Source organism: Hemiscyllium ocellatum, chromosome 20 (genome assembly GCF_020745735.1).
Source record: "Hemiscyllium ocellatum isolate sHemOce1 chromosome 20, sHemOce1.pat.X.cur, whole genome shotgun sequence".
Taxonomy (NCBI): domain Eukaryota; kingdom Metazoa; phylum Chordata; class Chondrichthyes; order Orectolobiformes; family Hemiscylliidae; genus Hemiscyllium; species Hemiscyllium ocellatum.
In genome coordinates, this window is record NC_083420.1 from 25,919,156 (window position 1) to 25,942,439 (window position 23,284).

The following is a 23,284-nucleotide window of genomic DNA, read 5'->3' on the forward strand; positions in this document are numbered from 1 at the left end:
AAGGAATTGGGAATATGGGATGGCGTTTTTACAGGGGGCAGGGTGGGAGGAGGTGTAGTCCAGGTAGCTGTGGGAGTCAGTCGGTTTATAATAGATGTCTGTGTTGAGTCGGTCGCCCGAGATAGAAATGGAAAGGTCTAGGAAGGGGAGGGAGGAGTCTGAGACAGTCCAGGTGAATTTCAGGTCGGGATGGAAGGTGTTAGTAAAGTTGATGAACTGTTCAACCTCCTCGTGGGAGCACGAGGCAGCGCCGATACAGTCATCGATGTAGCGGAGGAAAAGGTGGGGGGTGGTGCCAGTGTAGTTGCGGAAGATGGACTGTTCCACATATCCTACGAAGAGGCAGGCATAGCTGGGGCCCATGCGGGTGCCCATGGCAACTCCTTTAGTTTGGAGGAAGTGGGAGGATTGAAAAGAGAAGTTATTCAGGGTGAGGACCAGTTCAGTCAGTCGAAGGAGGGTGTCAGTGGAAGGGTACTGGTTAGTGCGGCGGGAAAGGAAGAAGCGGAGGGCTTTGAGTCCTTCGTGATGGGGGATGGAGGTGTACAGGGACTGGATGTCCATAGTGAAAATAAGGCATTGGGGACCGGGGAAGCGAAAATCCTGGAGGAGGTGGAGGGCGTGGGTGGTGTCCCGAACGTAGGTGGGGAGTTCTTGGACTAAAGGGGACAGGACCGTGTCGAGGTATTGGGAGATGAGTTCGGTGGGGCAGGAGCAGGCTGAGACAATGGGTCGGCCGGGGCAGGCAGGTTTGTGGATTTTGGGCAGGAGGTAGAAACGGGCGGTGCGGGGTTGTGGGACTATGAGGTTGGAGGCGGTGGATGGGAGATCCCCTGAGGTGATGAGGTCCTGGATGGTCTGGGAGATGATGGTTTGGTGGTGGGAGGTGGGGTCGTGGTCAAGGGGGCGATAAGAGGAGGCGTCCGCGAGCTGGCGTTTGGCTTCAGCGGTGTACAGGTCAGTGCGCCAAACTACCACCGCGCCTCCCTTGTCTGCGGGTTTGATGGTGAGGTTGGGATTGGAGCGGAGGGAGTGGAGGGCTGCACGTTCTGAGGGTGAGAGGTTGGAGTGGGTGAGAGGGGTGGACAGGTTGAGTCGGTTGATGTCACGGCGGCAGTTGGCTATAAAGAGGTCGAGGGCGGGTAGGAGGCCTGCACGGGGTGTCCAGGTGGATGGGGTGTGACCCCACAATCTTGCTGACTTCTCAGCTTCAAATACTATTTACATGTCCTTATCTCCACTTGAACTAATTCTGTCATGTAGATGGTAACAATATTTTCTCAGATGAAATATTCAAAACTTTGCAGCATATGAAGCCATTCAGCTCATCATTCTTATTCCTGTGCTAGCTCCTCAAAAAATCTATGTATACTATAGCCTTTCATTGCATTAATTTTAAAGCACTTTATTTCTTACAACACAAAGAATCATTGATACTTTGAAATGAATCATCCATGTCCTAATAACTCATTACAGAATAAAATATCACTTCCTTTTGCTCTTCTGATAAGCCTGCTGATTTTCCAACTAACAATCTTTCAGTTTGCCCAGTGCTGTACTGACCTGTGAGAAGAGTTAGTACTGTTGGCACCTGTTCCAGCAGCAGTTTCCGGAGCTCTTCCTTCCGTGCCACACTGAGGTCCTCCCGTGGACATGCTAACTCCTCTGAGGTAGTCTTCAACATGATCAGACCCAAAGGTGTGGTGGAAGGAGCCTGGATTAGCTACAATAGGAAAACATTTCACAGCTTGCCAAGACCCAAATAGACATTGTCACAGTAAAGTTAGAATGTTCACAGGTAACTTGAACTAATTCACTTCAGCAGCACTGAACTCCTTCCTCCAGACATGCACCAAACTTGGCTACTGCACTAATGAGTCAGGCAGGTAAGCCATCAAAAGCAACATATTGATCAACTGAGCCAAGTTTGTTTCGTAAGACTAATTTTAATGAGTCATTTTAATTACTCCCTCTAACAGGCACCTCAAACTCATGCTAGCCAATAAACAGGAGAAATGCAAGCTGCAACCTATACTGGACCTGGTGCAACAGGATAACTTCAACTTGAATGCAGTGAATTTGTAATGCCTAATGAAACTTTGCAGTTGTTCAAGTTCCAAATCCAGCATTTCTCTGGTCAGACTCAGACTGATGTAAATAAAGCAGTTTGATTTCGCTGGCACTGCACAAGAACCTTGCTTATATCTATTAAAAAGCTTGGTGGTTTTGACACTCTTGGGACTATGCTGAATTTGTCACGAGCTGGGAAAGGTTCAGCACATTGCAGTTACACATGAGCCCCAGCTGCAGCCTCAAATATATGTGGCATGCCAGCAGACAATTAGTAATTCTACTTGTCACACAAGTATTGTGGAGGGAAACTGAATAAAATATAAATATACAAACCCTAATCGAATTTTTTTTTTTAAAAAAGGCTCAAATTTTGAATTTGACTGACCATTGCCTCAAGTTTGGATTCAACATACAGAAGTGACACTTCTAAAGTATATAACTCTGAACAGAACTCAATCTGGAGTATACCAGGCTTAGTTTTGGATGCCACTCCTCTGGAAATGCACAATGCTTTTCAAGACGTATAACAAGATAAGGACTTAAAAGGGTTATTTATAAAGTCAAGTTGTAAAAACCCCATTTCTATTGCCTAGTGTTTAAAACATTGAGCTGTAGTTAACCAACACATTGACAATGGTTAAAGGATTTTATAGGTTGGTACAGAAACTATTTCCTCAGATTGGGAAAACAGAGGTCAAGGTGGTGTATAATTTAAAATTAAAGCTGGGTCACTTGAGAAACTGAAGTATTTTTCCACAAAGGGTACCAACTTACAAAATAAAGTGCTTCCAGAATGCCAGCAAAGGAATCGGATTTATTTCAGGAGACCAGTTTTTTCATGAGGAATTACATTGGATGAGTGGTAGTACATAATTGCTACCATTATGGAAAAGATCAGTAGCATTTATTCTTAACTTGCCTGTAACGTGCTGGTGAAAAAATCATGGTAAAACATTGGCCAATCCTGCCTCCCAATATCCACAATTACTTTACACAGCTTATTGCGGATGAAATATGGCATTGTCTTGTGGTGAGCCAACAGAAGCTTGGGTAGGCAGCTTCGAATCTCCATTTTGTCTTGAGATGGGACTCCCAGCCACATCTTATTAATCAAGTTCTGTTGAGAAAAAGCAGGAATTACTTTCATAAAGTTAATACCAACAATTAGTTAATGGGGAACATTGAATAAGAACTAAGAACTAGGAGTAGGCCACCTGGTCCCCTAAGCCTACTCCACCATTCAATAAGATCATGGCTGATCTTTGTGGTCTCAGCTCCACTTACCCACCCTCTCACCATAACCCTCAGTTTATTTACTGTTCAAAAAAAATCTTAGTTTAAAAACATTTGGGGAAGCCTCAGTCACTTCACTGGACAGGGAATTCCACAGATTTACAACCCTCTGGGTGAAGAAGTTCCTCCTCAATTCAGTCCTAAATCTGATTCACTTAATTTGGAGGCTATGCCCTCTTGTCCTAAGTTTCACCTGCCAGTGTAAACATCCTCTATGTCTCTCTTATCTATTCCCTTCAGAATTTTGTGTTTCTGAAAGATCACTCCCTATTTTGCTAAATTTGAATAAATATAATCACAGTCTACTCAGTCTCTCCTCATAAACCAATTCTCTCAACCTCAGAATCAACCTAGTGAACCTCCTCTGCACCCCTTCTATCGTCTTTCTCAAGATGACTAAAACTGCACATAGTACTCCAGGTGTGGCCTCCCCGGCACCCTGTACAGCTGCAACATAACTTTGCTACTTTTAAACTCAATCCCTTTAGCAATGTAGGACAAAATTCCATTTGCCACCTTAATTACCTGTTGCACCTGCAGACTAACCTTTGTGATTTATGCACAAGGTCACCCAGGTCCCTCTGCACAGCAGCATATTGCAATTTTTCACCATTCGAGTAACAGCCCATTTTTACAGTTATTCCTACTGAAATGGATGATTTCACATTTGTTAATGTTGTACTCTGTCTGCCAGACCTTTGCCCACTCACAAACTATATCTCTTTGTGAAGTTTCAGTCCTCTACACACTTTGTTCAACATTCATCTTCGTGTCATCCACAAACTCTGACAGTACACATGGTCCCGAACTCTAAATCATATAATTGTGAGCAGTTGTGGTCCCAACACTGATCCCTGAGGCACACCAGTCACTGATTGCCAACCAGAATAGCACTCATTTATTCCCACTCGTTGCTTCCTGCTGGTTAACCGATCCTCTACCCATACTAACACATTATCCATTATGTCTTGCATCATCTTATGTAGCAACCTTTTGTGCGGCACCTTGCTGAACTGAAACATAATCAAAGAAATTACTTGCTGCAAATTAAACTTAATCAACTATTTTGTATTGGCTGAATACATTGACAGATACCATGTCAAAATTTTTACTCATCGTTGTGGTAGGAAGAAACTACAACGATGTTTCTATGAATAAGGTCCTCTCTCCACATCACCTATAAACTCATTGTATTATTTCAGTCCACAAATGTTATCCAATACTAGTCAGAAACAATCCATAAACCATGACTGCATTACTTATGACTAAGAAGAGGACTCCAACCCTAAGTCACACCATTACTCAAAAGATCCAGCGTTTGATCATTGGACTTTTGGAAAGAACAAGAACAGTGAAGCCAGTGAAAACCACCTTAAGGCCCACCATAGAGTTTTCATTCTATATTCCTGACTTACCTCAAACACAGTCAAACTGTACATCATGACGTACTCATTACGAGTGTTGGATAAGAAGTAAATACAATGCTGCCATGCTCCAATCTGCTGTGCAAAATTATTTAACAGCTCCTCTGTGAAACAAAGGACATTTACAATGAAGCAGGCTTCTAAAGTAGTTCCCAATGATTTGCCTATACATAAGTCTGACTAATAACAATGTACATTTGCTTAAGACCTCATTTAACTTGTACAGGAGTTAGATAAAATGTCTTTTTTTTAAAAAAAGTATAGACTCTTGAAAGTTAGTTCAAAATGATACCTTAAAAAAAAGGTAATTAAAGATGGAGGATAGAATGCACGAGACAGTTGAGGGACAGTGGGAGTGGAATCATCACGAACTGGCACTAGACCATTATGACAGGTTTTGAGGGAAAGAAAATTTTAGAGCTCTATTCAAAACAACAAGCTGATGAACATCACAGCAAACAAAGGAAAAGGGCTCCACTTCCTAGTACATCAAGTTCTTGATCTCAAAATGGCCATGAGGGGTGCAGTAGAAAACAAGAGGGACTTCAAGAGAAAAGAAAGAGACGATATAAATGGAACAATTTGCTAACATCTTCACGTAGCAAAGAAACAAACCTGTCAGAGTTCCACAGTAGTATAGCAATTCACCTAAAGAATGTAATAGCAGATCTAATCACTTACCAATCTCCCTTTTTCGCTGATTTGTGGTACAACTGTGAAAAAACTCTGTCATAAGACTCTCCAGTGCACGCAGAGAGGCCTCTTCAGATGCCTGTGAAAACAGTGAAGCTGTTTTAAAAAAAACTGTGGACTAAGACATTGATGTATATTTACATTCGATTATTGACCAATTAGCAGATCTGAAATCTAAGAGTAAGAGAAACTCAAGATACACTGTACAAGATACATTGTACAGGGTGAGTCCATTCAAAAATTGAAAAATTGACTCCGTGTACTTGGCTCAATTTCTTGAGCAATAGGTTTGGCTCTCAGAGCCCATTCTTTTCCATGCAGTACCTATGGAATACCTGACTTAGCTTAGTTAGTTACATCTAGCTTTCAATTACATTCTAATCAAATGTAGCTGCATTTTATCACCAGAAAAGTCATGGAACATATTCAGAATTTTAAATAAAGCTCCTCAAAAACTTACTCTATTTTCCTTCCTATTAGATATTCATTCTTAAAATCCAAGGGATATGGGCACCCATTGCACAGCCAACATTTGTTGCACTTATCTTTTAACAAAATTGAAATTTGTTAGTGGAGGTGACATAACAAAAGATTTTTAAATAGAGAATTCCTATATCTTGGCATAAATGAAAGTAAATTTGTTCTAGAAACTCTCCCGTCCTGTTGTAGTAAATTTAATTTTCAGGAAGAATGTGCAAACTCCAACACAGTCACCCATGACTGGACTTAAACCCAGGCCCTTGGAGCTGTAAGGCAGCAGTACTAACCACTGAGCACCATGCAGTCCCTTTTAATTAATTTAAGCACTTATTGTAATCTACCTTCCACCACAATCATGATAAATATTAACAGCCTATTGAAGCTTGTTTGAGTAGCAGAGAAAAGAGGAAGTTCACAAAACAATGTTTGGGCTACATAGAGGGAGAGGGATTCATGAAAAACTTTTAAGAGGCTCCTCTGGAATTAGAGGTTCGTAACATTTGTAATAGTTTACAATAAATGGAATGTACAACAGCTTACAAGAAAAACAGCATTAAATTGAGATTAAAAACTTCACATTTAGCATTCCATTTTCTTTTGCACGTTAAAAAGGATGTAACAGTTTCACCTCCCAAATACATTAATATCATGAAGCAAAAAACAAAGTCCCTTTGCAAATAGGGACAGATAGTTCAGATCAGCCTGAATGGTGTGGACCACCAGCTCAGCTCTTAAAAGCATTCATTGGCAAGTTTGGAATTTTCCAAGTCACTTGGCGCTGTGGAAAACCAAAACAAATCTTATTTTTGTTCTACAGCTACATAATCCACAGCCCCAGCCCCACCCCCAACCCAAATCAGAGGGGCCTAACAACCAGATTTGGAGAGATTACAGACTCACTTAGAAGTAATGTTTAATTTAATAAAAACAGACTCACACTCAATATGTCCAGACGTTGACTTATTGAACAGTGTGGTTTACAAGATGAATACAACAATATGAAGGAAGAATAAAAAACACTTAAAATGACAGCTTTAAAGAGTAGAAAGATCAAATAGTTTTGAAATACATTCCAAAAATTGAGACAAAAAAATCAAAACTCAGAAATTGCAATCAAAAGAAACAAAAGGGTACTGACTGGGACACACAGCTTAACATTGCCACGGATTTAAAGCAGACTAAAAAAAGAGAGAATTACCAATGCTGAAGTAGATACAATGCAGAATGGAAACCAGCAGGGCAAAATATAGGCCAGGGTGTTGGGTGCGTGAAAGATTTTTAAAGAGGATTATAGCCAGAGTTCTGGACCAACTGTTATTTGCTGCAAGCCAACAAAGTAAGCATTTTAGCACGTGTATTTTTGTAAGGACTGACAAAAGATTGGAAACTATGTGGTATTATATGCTCATCCTAGGAATGGGAACTTTGTTGTGTTGTTAAATGTAATAGATGGTCTCAGATCTGGATTGCACAGTTCAGATTCAAAGTCCGGAAGTCTCAGAACAAGCCATTGCAGCAACTTTCAATAATGTCTTTACATCAAAGGCACAGTTCAGAAACAGGTCATGTGACCTGTGGTCCATTTTGGTGTTATTGCTCTCCCTGAACCTCTTCCCACCTTACTAATAGAAAAACAACAAATAAAAAGACAAAGTAAATAGCGCTTCACGAAGTTAAGCCAAAGATCAAAGCGTAGTCAGCCATTAGTAATAAAGATTGAAACAAAGCAATAGTGGCAGGATGCAAAAGCACGATGAATAGTGTATTATTTTCACAAACACAGACTTTAAAGATTTATGCAAACAAATTCCAATGATGCCATAAATATCTTCAAGTCATGTTCAACTTAATTCAATATAATCAGTGTCCAAGTGGCGGAAATTGATCAACTACCCAAATTTCCTTCCTCACCACACTGATCTGTTATCACAAATAGTTGCATCTCCCTTTGCCATTCTTTCTGTCTTCTCCCCCCACCTTTAAAAATTTTATCGGCACCACTGTCCTCTCAAACTTCATTGGTTTTTAAGGATGGGGTGATTCATAAACCTCCAGTTCCTCTCCAATGCCAGTAAAATACATGAACAACTCAAGAAAGAAAAAGTTAAAATATCCATCAGAAAAAGCAGGTTTCACCAAACCCCCTTCTTCCACGTAGTGCTCTTAAAACATCAATTGTTGGGTACTTACTTTCATGGAAATAGATTACTTCTGGAATACAATTAGTGTCATTCTGTAGGAAGCAGCGATCAATTTTGCATATAGAAAGGTCTTACTAATAGGAATTCAATGAATGATCAGATAATGGTGTTGGTTGAAGCAGCAATGTGGGAAGGATACAACGGAAGTGTTTCAAACAGTTAAAGTACATATTCAAGACGGCTCAGGAAATCCCTGACGGACTCTATCTGTAGCCCCTCTCAGTTTGTCCGAGAGATCATACTCTATGGTAGTCTGGAATTTAAAACTCTTACGGATGGTTTAGTTTAAATTATTACATTTACCAGTGACATCAATGTTATACTATAACATAGGTATCTATAAGCCAGACTTGAGTTAAGGTTCTAAACCCTTCGGCAGAGTAGCGGCACCGACTCTTACCCCTAAGAGTTATCTCAGACTACTCTCCTTATTGCAGCAAACAAGCTGTCTTTATACAGAATTTGGTATTAAAATTACAAAAATGCCACATGTCCTTAATCAAATAAGTGGGAATAAAATGGCAAAAAAAGTTTGCATAGGAAGAGAAACTGACAGGTTTATGAATGCTTGACTAATGAAGCTACTTGCACATCAAGGTGGAAAACCTTGATCCACTTAGGTCTCAAATTGCTTTTGGATAGATAGCCTTCCCTTTTAACAGTACACCATAACAAGGGACTCATCTAAACTATGTGGAAAGGTCATGAAGTAACCTTGCTCAGCTATCATTGTCTTTTCAAATCATCTTAGATTCCCAGAATGCAACTTAAATTCATAACATTGCTGGATCATGTGCTCTAGGGAACATACAAACATTCAATCCTTCACAAGCAACATTACTCAAATCTGACCATAAAAAGGGTCAATCTTTCCACCAGCTTCCATCATGTCTGTCTGTGTCCCTTGAACCCTTCAGTCAGTGAATGGAAGAATGATTTTTCTCACCTGAACATCTTCCAACTTTCAACCTTCGTGTTCTCCTAGCCTGTAAGGGTAATGAGACACTCCCTTCCCAAAGCAGTCAAGATGAGGGAGCGGAGCTTAATAAATTCAAATCAGCTCAGTGTGGTATACATGAACAATCCTGATAGATTTTCTATTATATGCATATTCCACTCAGCTTATTAAATTACAAGTTTTTTCCTACTGAATATGAGTAGGAGTCTTTGATATAAACAAGCAATTTAATTATCTGACATCCCACTGAAATAAGCACACCTCCAACCTCTGGCAAGAGAAGGAAGTTCTACCACACCATTCCACACGTGATAAAAATGATATCACCTTATTTACCCCGATCCAATTACAGTAAGAACAGATGCCCCAATTCTTCTAAACATGCACTTTCCCACATTCTCTGCAGCAAGCTTGTCACACCTTTCTCACAGTAATATTTCAAGTCCACCTGAACAGGTAAAAGGGCCTTTGAGTGAAAATCTGTTCCAAAAGACAGCAATCCAACACAAAGGAAGATAGAGAATTAAAGAACTAACTGAAGGAGCTTTCACAAATTCCATATTTTCAATGACAAAGGCATGTAATGAGACAAAAAAGGTATGACTGAAGCAATCAAATCCAGGTTTTAAGTAGCTGATCACGCTGATATCCCAAGACAGAGGCCAGTCTGTCATTCCATGTGATAAAAGAACACTGAAGACAGTGGATACTGTCAAGACTATGAATCCTAACAATATCCCAACATTAGTAACAAAGACTTGCCCATCAGAACTAGCTGCAGCCACGTACATCACTAGCATTTAGACAACATGGAAAATTGCTCAGTTATGTTTGGTGTACTTTGGGAGGTGTGGCTCCCAAAGAAAAATGGCTGTGGTTGACAACCAATTATCGCTAAACACTGAAGCATGCTGCAAAAGCTCTTTAGGGCAATGTTATAAGACCATCATCTTTATCAACAAGATCAAAAGTGGAAACGTTAACTGATGATTGCAGAATGCTCAATCCTTTTTACAAGTGCAAGAATATTAAAGTAGTCCATACATGCAAGACCTGGACAGCATTCAGACTCGGGTTGATAAATGACGATCTCACAAGCAGCAGACAAGCAGAGAATCTAATCACCTTCCCTTGACATTCAATAGCACCAAAATTATTGAAAAGCCACTAGAAATACTGTTACAACTAACAAAAATTTAACTAGAACAACCATATAAATAAATATTAAACAAGGAGTTTAGGGAACAGGAACTATAGTAAATAGCTTACTTCCTCATGATTCTAACTACCACCTACAAAGGTATAAATTAGGAGTCTACTAAAATACTCCACACTGAAGTGCGGTTACAACAGCATTCAAGGAGTTTGACACTATCCAGGATAAAGCAGTTACCACCACCATATTAAAAATACTCACTACCCACCTTCGCCACGTTTGGTTTGTATATGTAATATTACAGACTGGATTGAGGGAAAATGATTTTTTCCTCTTCTGTCCATAACCAAAATTCTTACTTGTTTTCCCTTCTGAAATAAGCTATGCTGTGTTCTTCCCAAATCCTGTTTGTATGTAAAGTACAAACATTAAATCTTAGTTTTTTTGGGCAAGTAATTTAAACAGAAATACAATTTATGTTGCATTCTAACCAAGGGGCTGATTTTTGTAACAGACGAAAGTATATAGGGAAGAAAGAAAAAAAGAGGACATTGGATATTACAATTAAGAGCAAATCTTCATAGCTTTGATTAATAAGGAAGTCACGCAGAATTGTAATTGCAGATACACTCCACTCTAAAGTGCACAGTCTGCAGACAGTGAATGTGACATGTTATAAACTCCTACTTTGGAAATAGAACCAGTCTGACTCAAGGTTGGGACACAAACTCTAACCCCACATCTTTAATGCATTGTCTGAGCTGAGATGTCACTTTTTTAAAAAAGTAACATTTTAAATTATCTCAAGAATGTCAGAGTCAGAGATGTACAGCATGGAAACATACCCTTTGGTCCAACCTGTCCATGCCGACCAGATATCCCAATCCAATCTAGTCCCACCTGCCAGCACCCTCCAAACCTTTCCTATTCATACACCCATCCAAATGTCTCTTAAATGTTGCAATTGTACTAGCCTCCACCACTTCCTCTGGCAGCCCATTCCATACACGTACCACCCTCTGCATGAAAAGGTTGTCCCTTCGGTCTCTTTTATATCTTCCCCCTGGGGAACAGACTTCATCTATTTATGCTATCCATGCCCCTCATGATTTTATAAACCTCTATAAGGTCACCCCCTCAGCCTCTTGAAGCAGGCTTAGCTTATCCTAGAGTCCTGTTGTGATATCACAGACCATAGATCCTGAGACAGATGCTAACAACTAGATACTCACCAGATGTAAGCTAGGGTTGATAAAATATGCAATTAAACTTTTCTTTTCCCCCAAACGCCAGGAGCTTTGTTTATGTGCAGGGATCCACAAAAATTTGATTTCAACTTGAGTTTCTAGGTAATATATGGTTTCCTTTCTCTCTGGCAAGGACTTTTGCTCTTCTGTGTGAGATCAATCATGAGCCATTAGTATCACTTCAGGCATAATGAATTTCAATAGTTCCCCTTTGTTTAGATCTGTTGGGACGGTATTTTGCCCACTGGTTAGTGCATTTGTGGACCACAAGGTCCAGACAATACAAGGGCAAGACATTCCAAGATTATGCGATTTCTGCCCTGGCAATTGATTGGAATCCTTGGCAGAAATGTATTGATTTGCACAGTGATCGACTCTAGTATAAAGTTTATTTTATATCAAGTGTAGCTTTTAAACAATTCCACAAAATTGATCATTTTTTGGAAACATTACCAACAAGATGGTGGCATCTTGCCAAGGCTCCTTCCAAATGTACAAAGTGTATCATCTGAAAAGGACCAGGACAGCAGGTACATCAGAACACCATTTGCAATCTACCCTCCAATACAGATATCATTTGAGCTTTACACTACATCAATGTTCCTTCACTGACATGAGTAGAGGTTTAAGGAGAAACTTCCTCACTATAAGCACCATTCAAGGTAGCAGACACGACCACTTTCTCAAAAGGGTTTTAGGAGTGGACAACAGATATTAGCCCAGCCAGTAATGCACATATCCAATGAATTCATGAAAAAAAAGTGAGAGCTCTTCATTATAGTCTAATCAATGACATCTTGAAACCTCCAGATGTAAAAGGGAGTCTTTGCTAATCTGAAGAATCAAGAGAAATGCATACTTCATCTCACTAATTAGTTACCTGTGGAGCTGCGGCTCATGAGGTAGATCTGATATCCATCAGACATTCCCCTCCATGCCCAAGTCTCACACTATGTTTCTTCACAGTACACAGGACAGCTGCATAGAAGCTGTGTATATTTTGTTATCCACAGGGAGTCCACACCCTTAGACCCACTGATAAAGGAATAGATGTTGCCTTATAACCCCTTAATCCATTAAGCACATGAAATGCAATTAAGAATATGAAATTCTATCTTCCTGCCCTTCTAATGCAAATGCTATAACAACTTATTTCAATCTGGGAATACCATGGCAGGGAAACTTAATCACAAAGATGTAAAACTCAACAGAGGTACTCAAGGACAGAACTTCAGACAGACACTGGCGATGCTGCAAGTCTGCACCCAGTTATTTTTTGGTCAGCAATTACTGACACTGTTGTCAAAGATAACCTACTTGCCTTTTAGATTCAAGGACAATTCACAGGGCAAGGCAAATATTTATTGCTCTAATAAGTTTTTAATCTAGCTAGGACATAATTGCTAATACTAAACTCCTGTTTGAGTGCACATCAGGAATTCAATTACCTTCTCTTTCACCCCAAAACCTATTTAAAACATTACTAAACTATTGTCACTTTGAATTCACAGCTAACGTATTGCTTAGTTAAAATTTCACAACTAGTGTCCTTGTGTCACGGAAACTCATAACCTGGTTCAGTCAAGTATCAAGGATGAAATGGCTAACCTAAACATAGCATGTGTGCAATGCCACAAAGAAAGATAAAAACTTTATTCTACAGCTTTTAAAATTAGAATTAACACAGCCCTCAAGCATTCTGTAGAGTTTTACACTTGCTTACCGAAAATATTTCCCACCATGCTAATTCTGTAACGTATTCAAGTGTAGAGTCAGTAACTTTGATTTAGCAATGCAGTACATTTGAAGCTTAGCTATGGATTTCTGAAAGCAGAAGTTACTTTGAATTTGGATAGAGAACTCGTGTACAGCACTGTACTTGAAACATGATGCCAACAAGGTCTGTCTGCAGCATTTTAAGACAGGAACTATCTGGCACTTCTTGCCATTGCAGAATTCACAGAACATTAGAGATCTTCAGCCCAGCAGTGGATTTAAGCATTGGAATACCAACAGAAACCAAGTTGTACTTATGATCATTTGAAAGAACAACAAACAAAACAATAAAATAGCAGCTTCATCATGGGATTGAGGGTAATTTCATGGTTTGGATCAAAAATTGGCTAGCTGAAAGACAACAGAGGGTGATGGTTGATGGGAAATGTTCATCTTGGAGTTCAGTTACTAGTTGCATACCGCAGGCATCTGTTTGTCATTTTTATAGATGACAAAGAAGAGAGCGTAGAAGGATGGGTTAGTAAATTTGCAGATGGCATGAAGGTCGATGGAGGAATGTAGATAAGCTTGACAGCTGGGCTGAGGTTGTAAATGGAGTTTAATGTGCAAATGCAAGGGGATTCACTTTGGAAGGAGCAAGAGGAAGAGTGTGTGTACTGGCCTAATGGCAAGATTCTTGGTAGTGTAGATAAGCAGAGAGAGATCTGTGTCCACACACATGTATATAGATCCCTGAAAGTTGCCACCCAGGTTGATAGGGTTAAGGAGGCATATGGTGTGTAAGCTTTGACTGGTAGAGGGCTCGAGTTTTGGAGCCACAAGATTTTTGTACAGCTTTACAAAACTCTGGTGCAGCTGCAATTGGAGTATTGCGTACAGCTTTGGTCACCACATTAGAGGAAAGATGTGGAAGCTTTAGAAAGGGTGCAGAAGAGATTTACTAGGATGTTGCCTGGTATGAAGGGAACATCCTTGAGGAAAGGCGGAAGGACTGGAGACTGTTTTCATTACAGAAAGAAGGTTGACAGGTGACTTAATTGAGACACAAGATAATCAGAGGGTTAGATAGGGTGGACAGTGAGAGCCTTTTTCCTCAGATGGTGATGGCTAGCTTGAGGGGACAGTTTTAAATTGAAAGGTGTTAGAGGATAGATGTCAGCAGCAGTTTCTTTACTCCGTAGTAGAGGCGTGGAATGCATTGCCTGCAACAGTAGTAGACTCACCAACTTTAAGGGCATTTAAGTAGTTGCTGGATAAATATACGGATGAAAATGGAATAATGTAGGATAGATAGGCTTCAAATTGATCTACACGTCAGTGCAACATCAAGGGCTGAATGGCCTGTACTGCACCGTAATGTTCTATGTTCAAATATTGAAGGGTTAATATCATTGGATATGAATTGATAATAAATGGTACTGTTGCTCACTACTACCATAGTACTTAGTTCCAGAGGGGACTGAATGTCAAAGTTTCACTTGAGCAAAGAAAGAGACCACTCATCCCACAGCCCATGCAGGTTCAAGCAACCCAGTTCTATCCCATTCTCCCATTTCCCCGATAGCCTGACAAATTTCCTTTTGAGATCATTGATCACTACTTCTACCATTCTCATAACTATTAGGTCATTATAACTCAGTGTATTTTTAAAGTGTTTCCTTCCATCATTGCCTGCATTCCTTGCCCAAAACCTTAAATCTGCACCTCTTCATCATTAGTTTCACGAGCTAAGGAAACTACTTTTCTTTGTCCACCTTAACCAAGCTGGTCATAATATTTTATATCTCAACCAAATTGTGGGCGGCACGGTGGCACAGTGGTTAGCACTGCTGCCTCACAGCGCCTGTAGACCCGGGTTCAATTCCCGACTCAGGCAACTGACTGTGTGGAGTTTGCACGTTCTCCCCGTGTCTGCGTGGGTTTCCTCCGGGTGCTCCGGTTTCCTCCCACAGTCCAAAGATGTGCGGGTCAGGTGAATTGGCCAAGCTAAAATTGCCCGTAGTGTTAGGTAAGGGGTAAATGTAGGGGTATGGGTGGGTTGCGCTTCGGCGGGTCGGTGTGGACTTGTTGGGCCGAAGGGCCTGTTTCCACACTAAGTCTAATCTAATCAAATTTCCCTTGTTCCAAAAGGAAATCAGCCCACCTTCTACAACCAAATCCTTGGTAAACATTTACTGCATCCTCTGGAACTGTAACCAACAGAAATGGCATACAATACTTGTAGCAGCTCAGTTGTGTAAAAAGGTTCACTACAACTTCTCCCATTGAACTCAATACATTTCAGGAAAGGAACCACATTTTTTAATTGACTGTTCCATATCCCTGTCATCTTCCAACATTAACCCCTCTGGCCTTCAGTCACTGCCCACTTTGGAAGTGTGACATTAGACGTACATTCCCTCACCCTACACCTTCTTCCAAATGTATCACTTCACACTTCTATTAAATTCCATCTGTCACTTTAAGGGCAGCACGATTGCTCAGTGGTTAGCATTGCTGCCTCACAGGACCAAGTGAAAATGTGTACAGGGTATGAGCAGGTAGGGAAAGGATTAAGAACTAAGCATGACCCAGATCAGATTAGAATTTACAGTAAACAATGAGGTACTGGAGGCAAGGGTTGTGGGTTAACAAGGTGGAAAAGTATTCACTATGTAGAGCCATTTAACAAGCAGCAGCATTCATTATGTAAAGTCAGTTATCAAAGGTGAAAAGTATTCATTATGTGAAGCCAGTTAACGTTAAGAACATTCACTGTGTAACATCAGATGGCTTAATCTTTACTATTGACACTCGCTGATTTTAACAGTTATCCAATCAATCAATACATACATTGCTTTATTTGGATGTTCCTCCTTGTAAATGACTACATAATTCATTAAGAATCTGCTCTTCCAGAGAAGACCGAGAACCCATATCTCTGTGCACATGGGCGATCGTTCTCTCTCCCTCCAGGGCCCGGAATAAAGATGGAACATCTTTATGTTCCTAATATCTGAGTGTTTTGCTTCAACTGAAGCGGGAACGGGATGACACAGGTTCTATTTCACCCTCAGGTAACGGAGTTTGCACATTCTCCCAGTGCCTAATGGATTTCCTTCCCAAAATCCAAAAGATATGCAGGTTAGATGGATTGGCCATGCTAAATAGCCTGCACATCATTAGATCCTGAGGGCAAAGTGGATTTTCCATATGAAGTGCAGGGTGGGATGCTCTGAGGGTCAATGTAGAGTCAATGGGATGAATGGTCTGCTGTAGGAACGGTCGCTGTAGGGATTCTCCTAAACTTGCCTGCCTATTCTGTTAGTATGTGTGCTGTTGCAGTCAATTGGAATCCTTACCGCAACATCCTCAGATTATGTTACAATTTTAAAATTTTATTCTAATCCAATATTCAAGTAAATTACGTACAAACAAAACTTGTGACTCAGTTCTGAATTTTGAGCACCACTTTCACACGATCGTCCAGTCTGAACCGTTTACAACTAAAACATTCTGCTGTTCTTCAGCTGACATTGACCTTTCTATTCCATTAAAAATAAGAGGTTTATAGTACTTAGACAAACACCTTAAAATTCATATACAATATCGACTGCATTCCCTCCAAACTTGGGTTACTTCAAAAATTAGACTAGTTAAGCTTTTTATACATTCATGCTGACTCTCATTAATTAACTCTCTGAAGTGTTCCATGAATATATTCCCATTTCACCTTTTTTCTAAAACCTTACAACTGATAGTAAACTAAAGCCTGCAGTTGCTAGGGCGACAGGAGACATTTCATAATTTTAAGATCCTGCTTACCCTTTAAACATTACTGAAAACAATTGAAAGAATGTTCCTAATATTACCACTCTTGTATATCCCTGCAATTCCCCTATGCATTTGCTCCTATTTTCCTTTCAATATTTGGGATATTCTGCAGGCATCTAAAGAGATGACCCATTCTAGCTGATGGCTTGTCTTCTTTCACCCTTAACATCATCCTCTCATTTCCAATCATACGTTCTGCTCCCTAACCAGTTCTCTTTTATCATGAAAAAAATCTTGAAGACACATGGCCATTTTTGTTTTACACAAATTAGGGCAAACTAATTGAGGTATCAGCGACTGCAGGCACTTTCAATCCAATACCAGCCAAATTTAACGTGTTTAGGGAAGTGAACGTACAAATAGCTTAAGGGTTAATGGGTATTAGAACCTAACTACCATTACAAAAAAAATGTAGAAAATATCACAAGATCTACAAAAGTGGATGCAAGTTTGACTTGAAACTTCACCAGAGGCTCACTGACGGTAATAAAATGCCTGAAAATGAACCTTCCAGCTCAGTGAGCAGATGTACATCTAGAACCTCAATCTGAGCTACAAATCTTCTCAAAATCTACAAAAAAAAGTGTAAAATGTCCCAAATATGGTGACAAAATAGATAGTAAAATAAAGCCTCAGTATACATAGAATCTACTATAATAAATATAGCCCTCTGCTCATCCCAAACACTTGAAAGGGCAAAGTTGGCTTTTCATAGGCATTAGGTTTCCTCACTTTCAAAACTGCAATTGCTTTATTAAAATATATAAACCAAGTGTACTGTCCATTAAAAGTCTACACTTTTCAACTTTTAGTCTGATTTATGTTAAAAAGGTAAAGTTACCACAGTCCTATCGCACCAATTCTACACATGGAAATCTAAAACAAGTAGGTAGATTTTGGATGAATGCCTTCTTCCACTAGTTGAGCCATAAGATGCAGACACAGCTGACACTGATTGCACTCAAATCTAGTGCAAGAAAGATGGGTAGCAAAAAAGGCCACATAGAAAATAATAATGACATCATTCCAAAATGTCACAGGAAGATTAGCCCATCAAAAACATAGGATTCTAACTACATCAAAATTCCCAATTATCAAGCAATTTTTCAATTCTGTTTATCAACAAAGCTAAGTACGTCAGATAACAGGACTATAATTAAGATATCAGTTGTTTACATAGCTCATATATCAAACTGTTGAGTACAAGTAGAAAGGAACTAAAACAGTACTAAAAGGCATAAAGAGTGAGTGGTGCCACTATTTAAGAAAGGTGGTAATGACGAACCAGGGAACTATTGACTGGTGAGCCTGACGCCAATGGTGGGCAAGTTATTGGAGGGAATCTGAGGCACAGGATGTACATGTATTTGGAAAGGCAAGGACTGATTAGGGATAGTCAGCATAACTTTGGGCATGGGATATCATGTCTCACAAACTTGATTGAGTTTTTTAAAGAAGTAACAAAGAGGATTGATGAGGGCAGAGCGGTAGATCTAATGGAATACAGGGGAAACTAGACATATGGATACAGAACTGACTCAAAAGGTAGAAGACAGAGGGTGGTGGTGGAGGATTGCTTTTCCGACTGGAGGCCTGTGACCAGTGGGATGCCACAAGAATTGGTGCTGGGTCCACTACTTTTCATCATTTATATAAATGATTTCGATGTGAGCATAAGAGGTATAGTTAGTAAATTTTCAGATGACACCAAAATTGGAGATGTAGTGGACAGGGAAGAAGATTACCTCAGATTACAATGGGATCTTGATCAGATGGGCCAATGGGCTGAGGGATGGCAGATGGAGTTTAATATAGATAAATGCCAGGTGCTGCATTTTGGGAAAGCAAATCTTAGCAGCACTGATACACTTAATGGTAAGGTCCTAGGGAATGTTGCTGAACAAAGAGACTTTGGAGTGCAGGTTCATAGCTCCTTGAAAGTAAAGTCGCTGGTAGATAGGATAGTGAAGGTGGCGTTTGGTATGCTTTCCTTTATTGGTCAGAGTATTGAGTACAGGAGTTGGGAGGTCATGTTGCAACTGTACAGTACATTGATTAGACCACTTTTGGAGTAGTGTGTGCAATTCTGGTCTCCTTCCTATCAGAAGGATGTTGTGAAATTTGAAAGGTTTCAGAAAAGATTTACAAGGATGTTGGCAAGGTTCGAGGATTTAAGCTATAGGGAGAGGTTGAACAGACTGGGGCTGTTTTCCTTGAGCGTTGAAGGCTGAGAGTATGGAGTATTATAAAATCATGAGGGGCATGGATAGGGTAAATAGACAAGGTCTTTTCCCTGGAGTGGGGGAGTCCAGAACTAAAGGGCATAGGTTTAGGGGGAGAGGGGAAAGATATAAAAGAGACCCAAGGGGCAATTTTTTCACACAGAGGGTGGTGCATGAGTGGAATGGGCTGCCAGAGGAAGTGGTGGAGGCTAGTACAATTGCAACATTTAAAAGGCATCTGGATGGGTATATTATTAGGAAGGACTTGGAGGGATATGAACCAGGTGCTGGCAGGTGGGACTAGATTGGGTTGATATATCTGGTTGGCATGGATGAGTTGGACTGAAGGGTCTGTTTCCATGCTGTACATCTCTATGCTCTCTCACAAGAGATGCCTGTTATTGATTGAACCAGAGGATCACCATACCTTAGGAAAGGGGATTGACTTCGGAGAATTCTTCATGGTAACCTTAGCCAGTGAAAAAACTGAATTCACACTGTAGGTATCACTTTTTATTGCAAACTAGCCACCCAGCTAACTGAGCTAAACTTCCTAAAGTGTAGTATCCAGGTGGGCCAAAATACTGATTCTAAGTTTAACATATTATCTTGCCTTTCACATTTTAAGCTTTATAAATCCTAGCATCCCATATACTATAGTAACTATGTCAAACTCTTGCCATTTTCAGAAATTCTCTCAAGTAATCCTAGTCTCTGTGATAAGCATTTCCGGTTTCTTCATGTTGGAAGTTGAAGGCTAGTCATTTGACAAAATACTACATGACCATGATTAAAATCTGATTGAAGATTTATAGCTCGGGTGTCCGTTGTTGTGGTTCTGCTCGCCGAGCTGGAAGTTTTTGCTGCAAACGTTTCGTTCCCTGGCTAGGGAACATCATCAGTGCTTGAAGATTTGTAGCTCGGGCACTGATGATGTTCCCTAGCCAGGGAACAAAACGTTTGCAGCAAAAACTTCCAGCTCGGCGAGCAGAACCACAACAACATGACCATGACCCCATGCCATACTGAACAACAGTCTGACTCTATCGTTGTTCTAGTAATCCTATGCCTCCTCTGTTCACTGACATCTGCTACTTGATAACCATGCAGTTCATTTGAAAGACAAAATGATTCAGCTTTTTAAGCATTTTGTGGCTAAATGTGTAAAACAAAGCAGTAAGGGTAATGAACTTCCTATGTTAAAACACAGGGGATCAGTCCAGAGTACGTGCGTCCATCCAATTTGATAAAACTTCATTGCACTCCTTCCATTGCCAGAATATTTTTCTTCATAAGGAAACCAAACTGCACAGTACACCATGCTTGTCACACCAAGGTCCTTTACAACTGCAGCAAGACAACACTGTTCTTATACGCTAATCCTCTCACTTTGAAGGGCAACATACCATTTGCCTTCTTCACTACTTACATGCTTAATTTCAGCAAGTGATTCACAAGGACACTTAGGTCTTGTTGCACCTCCCCCTTTCTCAATGTATCACCAAAATAATTTGCATTCCTCTGTGTTAAGTTGAGAACATCATTTATCCACATTACACTTCATTTGCATTTGCCCACCCACTCAACCTGTCCAAATCACAATAACATCTCTGCATCTTTCTCCTTCCTACTCAGTATCTCATCGACAAACTTGAAGATATTACAGTTAGTTCCCTCAAGTATTGATATTGTGAATAGCTGAGGTCCAAGCACTGGTTCTTGTGGTACCTCACTAGTCACTGCCTGCCACTTGGAAAAATATCCATTTATTCCGATTGTTTCCTGACTGCCAGTTCCCCATCATGTTTAGTACACTAACCCAAATCTCATGCACTTTTAATTTTACATGCTACTCTCTTACGCAGCACGTTACTAAAAGAGTTCTGAAAACCCACTGACTCCCCTTTATCAATACTGGCAGTCACAACCTCAAGGAATTAGAGTAGATTTGTCAAGCATGACTTTCCTATACAAATCCTTCTGTCACAAGTAGTTATCAAATAGCACACTCCCAAGCAGCCTCACGGAGTGATCAACTTTTTACAAGCCTACTGCAGAATCACATGACTAAACAATAGTCTTCAAGACACAATGTAGTTCTGACTGGGCAAAAGCAAAAACTGCCTAATTTTCCAAGAAATGTATACTGTTACAGCACAGAAACACATCAGCCTCAAACTGAATGTATTAATGGTTAGTCTCCACACAACATGCATTCTAATCCATTTACCCACTCTGCACCCATATCCTTTTAATTGCTTTTCCTTCATCTTAGTCTCATTCAAACTTAATGTAACAGCTGAAATGAGAAACAGAAAACCATTATGATGTCCCAAATTGACACTATTCAGAGGCAGAGGTTGAAGTGCATCGGTGGGGCAAAACCTTTGTTTTAATAAACACCAGATTAGATTGACTCATATCCTTTGATTAGTCAAAGTAGAAGAAATATCAGCTACCTTTCCATCCTATTCTTCAGTCTCAGCATTTTTATTTGTATTCTGAATTTTATTAGCTGTGCCACACCTGTTTACAAAATGATTTCCAATTTCACTAAAACAAACATGCCTATATTTTCCATTCAAACAAGGATCATTTAGATATAAAAAAAGCCAAATGGAGTTGGGAATGCTGCTTAGCATTAGATGTGATCAAGCTTGCAATGCAGTTAACAACATTTGCAATTTGAACTTTATTCTCCAAACCCTAGTAATGCTGAAATCCTTTCAGGATTTAGGGAAGGAAGTGGCAGCAATATAGTTCTAAGGGAACGAAGTTGCAAAACAGGAGTTTAAACCAAGATGGGGGAAACCTTAAGAATGAATAAGGGAATGGATGAAATCATGTGCTAAGAGGTACCAGACAAAGATCGAGACATGGCTGAAGCAGCAAATTAGGGAACAGCAAACAGGGCAGGTTATAACATATTTAAAAAGGGATAGATCAATTAACAAATGTAGGGTGGATGACAACCGCAGCAAAATAAATGGACATTATACAAAAATGGAATCCACATAGGTTCAGATAAAAGTTTCTCAGGCTAAGGTTATAGGCCAAACCATCTTCAGCTACTTTATTAAAGAACCTTTCCTCTATAACACAACAGATGATTTTTGATTATTGCAGTGCTCAGCACCATTCATGCTTCCTCAGGTACTGAAGCAGTCTACATCTATGAGTAGCATGACTTTGACAATATTCAGGCTTGGTCTGAAAAGTGACAAGTAACATTTGCTGCATTTTGGGAAAGAAAATCTTTTCTTTTAAGTGTATAAATCCTGCTAAGGTCCTAAAGAGTGTTGCTGAACGAAGAGACCTTGGAGTGAAGGTTCATAGCTCCTTGAAAGTGGAGTCACAGATAGATAGGATAGTGAAGGCGCCGTTTGGTATGCTTTCCTTTTTTACTGGTCAGAGTATTGAGTACAGGAGTTGGGAGGTCATGTTGCGGCTGTACAGGACACTGGTTAGGCCACTGTTGGAATATTGCGTGCAATTCTGGTCTCGTTCCTATTGGAAATATGTTGTGAAACTTGAAAGGATTCAGAAAAGATTTACAAGGATGTTGCCTGGGGTTGGAGGATCTGAGCTACAGGCTGAATAGGCTGGGGCTTTTTCCCCTGGAACGTTGGAGGCAGAGGGGTTTACAAAATTATGACGGACATGGATAGGATAAATAGACAAAGTCTTTTCCCTGGGGTTGGGGAGTCCGGAACTAGAGGGCATAGGTTTAGGGTGAGAGGGGAAAGATATAGAACAGACCAAAGGGGCAACTTTTTTATTCAGAGGATGGTACGTGTATAGAATGAGTTGCCAGACGAAGTGGAGGAGGCTGGATGGGTATATGAATAGGAAGGGTTGAGAGAGATATGGGCCGGGTGCTGGCAGTCAGACGAGATTGGGTTAGAATACCTGGTCGGCATGGACAGGTTGGACTGAAGGATCAATTTCCGTGCTATACATCTCTATGACTCTATGATAATTCAGCCT

At 40.2% G+C, this 23,284-nt stretch overlaps 1 protein-coding gene across 2 annotated transcripts in view; it reads right to left on the reverse strand.

Annotated features, from left to right (window-relative positions):
- xpo6 (exportin 6) overlaps positions 1 to 23,284 on the reverse strand; it is a 122,141-nt gene that overhangs the window by 79,289 nt on the left and 19,568 nt on the right. For both annotated transcript variants that reach the window (XM_060840673.1, XM_060840671.1), the window contains exons 2-5: positions 5,472 to 5,562; positions 4,782 to 4,894; positions 2,993 to 3,190; positions 1,564 to 1,723 (exon numbers count right to left, since the gene is read on the reverse strand). In XM_060840673.1, the coding sequence (XP_060696656.1) occupies positions 1,564 to 1,723; positions 2,993 to 3,190; positions 4,782 to 4,894; positions 5,472 to 5,562 (562 nt within the window). The remainder of the gene's footprint in view (positions 1 to 1,563; positions 1,724 to 2,992; positions 3,191 to 4,781; positions 4,895 to 5,471; positions 5,563 to 23,284) is intronic.